Genomic DNA, 3,206 nt, shown 5'->3' with positions numbered 1-3,206 from the left:
ACTGTGATCAGTAAAATGAAATATATTAATAGTATACAAGAGATACACAGGAATTCTCGAAGTCCTCCATTTTTTTCTAAATTATTCTGCATACTACTTAGTTTATGTATCTATTTTCCCTAGGTGTAATTTCCCTCAATGTAAGAACCTTATATATTGCATATATGAGTTTAGGAAATAACATTTAGTACTTAAGTAGTACATATCATATTGAAATGGTGTAAGACTGTGAAATTTACTATGGGTAAGTGATCCATTTCATGTCATTCCTTCCTGCAATCTGTAGCATTGCCTTCAGTTGTAGTTGTACAATGGCAAGCCTCCATCGGTCTAATCGGCCCTGAAAATGCCATCGTTCATAGCAATGTATAGGGATAGGAAATATCACGTATTTTAGCCTCATCAAGGGTGTTAAACTATGCATGATATGCACAAGCATAGGCATTGTGATGGGGTTAGCAGCAAAGCCCAGGACACGGAGACGAGTACAACGAACTAGGGCAGGGGTAAGAACAGAGATTGCAGAATCATTTATAAGGCAATGACTTATCTCTAGATGCTTAAGAGTACCAGAGAGATTTAACAGAAGAGTTTGAAAGGGTACAAAGTCATCCCAATTCATTGGGTTGTTACTAAGATTCAACATCTTTACGTGGGAAACCTGAGGGCACTGGGCTAGAAATCTGAAGTCTCTGTACGATATATCACAGAATGACAGATACAAAACATCCAGGTTAGGTGGCAGAACTCTGTAGGGAGAAAACAACAATAAAACTTCTTAAGAATGAGGATTGAATGATAAACACTATATCTTTATATCCAGAATAAACCACTTTTCACATGCACTACAAATGGGTATTAATAAGTTAATCTTTACTTTGTTTGCTTAATAGTTTCATGACTCTGGAGAAAATTTCTTAGGCAGTAACTTACTATGTAGTCCTGGCTGTCCTGGAACTCACTATAGAGATCATACTTCATTGAACTCAGAGAATCTGCCTGTCTTTGCTTCCCGAGTGCTGAGATTAAAATCCTGTGCCACCACACCTGGCTGAAAGTTTTGTGTACAGCACTGAGATACTATTTCTTTTAATATTAAGAATGTGTAAAGGGTATTATAGTTGATTATTTCAAGAAATATTAAGAGAAAAACTAACACACTTGATACTTAAAATATTATCCATTGTAGATTTCAGTTCACGTTTTTAGTGGAAAGGGATCAGAAAGAGCAATCAACTGAAAATTACCTTTGGTCAGTCCCTAAATACCATCCTCTACTTTCATGGCCTATACCTTGGTGACTACATATTAGTAAAGTGATCTGACATTGTAAACCATTGGCATCAGTGCTATAGAAAAAAGTCTTCCACCATCTCAATTCCTCTTTATTCTCATTTCTAGAGGGCTAGTGGTTTTTCACCTCCATATTTCTGCACATATCTTTAAATTGCTGGCTGCTTAATTTTTGTAATTCCTCCTCCAGTTTCAAATTCCCAAAAGTGACAGAGTGGAAATCATAAAAGGCTTTGAGGAGTTTAGGAATACCCATGAATATTTTCTATGTTGTCCCAAGACTTATCCGGGAAACCCAGAAACCTGTCTGAAACTCTTACCTGAGCACGCTGTCCAGATGGTTTTTGAGACTGAATGAATACAATTTGAGTTTCTTAAGGTTTTCCATACGTTGCAAATGACTAAGGAAATTTTTAAAGACTTTCCCACTCAGAGATCTAAAAGTGACTTTAAACAGACTAAGGCTCTTTAGGTGGCTCATCTGAGACAGGATGTTGGTGATATCACTCAGTGAACCCTTATCAACTGACAGCTGATTAACACAGTTGAGATCAAGAATTCTCAGGGTGCATTTGTAGTCACCCAATTTATCAACTTGCAAATCTCGACAGCATATGTGCAAAGCACCGAAACTCTCCCTAATTTTCCTCATAAGCAACATTGAATATTCCCTTTCCATTAAAGAGCCATCCAGGGAAAGATCCATTAGTAATTCTATAGGTCTGGGTAAATGAATTGAGGACTCTAAATCTGTCAAACGATGCTCTCCTTCCATTTTCGTGACAGAGTTTTCAGAGTAAGTACAAGCGTGAAAACAGAAAGGTGGATTGATTCTGACTTCAGGGCATGTGATCCTACAGTCAATGTCTTGTCTTAAATCTAGGATCCTCAGTTTAGGTTTCCTGTAGGGGTAAGAGGAGATAGAACATCTGAGAAATAGCAAATGGTAATGAAACCCAGAAGAGTCAATGATGACATATAGGAACAAATCCTTTTATCCATAGCTGGTACTCCTTGTACTAAGTACCAACAAGTCTTCGCCATGAAAATTCATCTTCTTCTTCTCCCATCCTTTGTACACCTTAAATACCCTCCAGTCTTAAAGCTCCTGTCTTTCTCTTAAGTAACACCCATTACATAAACCCATCAATAGAATCCTCAATAACAGATTTCCTAAGGAATATTGAAGACATCAGTCTTTAATGTGTTTCCAAGTTTTAGCTGAGTCTCACAAATAAAACTTCTGCATTCACTAGTTACTCGTTCTAAGACCTCCTTTGTCTTACCATATCTCTATTATACAGTCTTACCGAGAAGAAGAGTTCTTTGCAGGATATAGTGGAAGATTCTCAATCATGGCTTTCAGGAGTTCACGATGAGGCACCCGTACAGTTAATGTCCCAAGATGGAGACAGTAAAAGGGCCAAACTTTCACCATCTCGCCCAATATATTCTTATGCCCACCCTTGAAGGCAGCAATGAACAATGGAATAAAAAGATCTCTTGGAATATACTCCAGAGCATGGATTGCTGCAGACTCATGTCTCAGCAAACACTGTATAGCAAGATCCATCAGAGTTTTGGGGTTCTTTGCATCCATTTTTGTGAACCTGCATCAGGAGGAGAAACATTTAGAAGTTCTGGGAAAACACATAGGGTCTTCTTTGCAACCTGTGCTAGTAAAGAAGAAATGATGTAAAAGAGAAATATAGAGAATAGAGAAATATAGAGAATAGAGAATGATAAAATACCCTTGAGGCAAAATGTAGACAGAATAATTTAAGTTAAGAAAAGCTGGCTAGAAACATGGTAAACTAAGGCCAGGAACTCACAAGTAAGAATGAGTCTCTGTATATAGAATAGCCACGTCCCAAAAGTTCTAGCGCCAGTTCTGGATGAAGGTGTGAGGAATG

General features: G+C 37.7%; 1 protein-coding gene across 1 annotated transcript; it reads right to left on the bottom strand.

The window, feature by feature from the left end:
• Positions 1-238: 238 nt before the first annotated feature.
• LOC142840290 (melanoma antigen preferentially expressed in tumors-like) lies at positions 239-2,893 on the bottom strand. Its single transcript, XM_075956879.1, has 3 exons — positions 2,604-2,893; positions 1,614-2,195; positions 239-749 (listed from the first exon to the last, which is right to left on the bottom strand). Exons 1-3 carry the CDS (start codon positions 2,891-2,893, stop codon positions 239-241), a joined length of 1,383 nt encoding a protein of 460 aa, XP_075812994.1.
• Between the last annotated feature and the right edge of the window lie 313 nt (positions 2,894-3,206).

This window comes from Microtus pennsylvanicus, chromosome X (assembly GCF_037038515.1).
Source record: "Microtus pennsylvanicus isolate mMicPen1 chromosome X, mMicPen1.hap1, whole genome shotgun sequence".
NCBI classification, from domain to species: domain Eukaryota; kingdom Metazoa; phylum Chordata; class Mammalia; order Rodentia; family Cricetidae; genus Microtus; species Microtus pennsylvanicus.
Note: the sequence above shows the minus strand (reverse complement) of the source record. Positions and strands in the feature narration are given on the sequence as shown.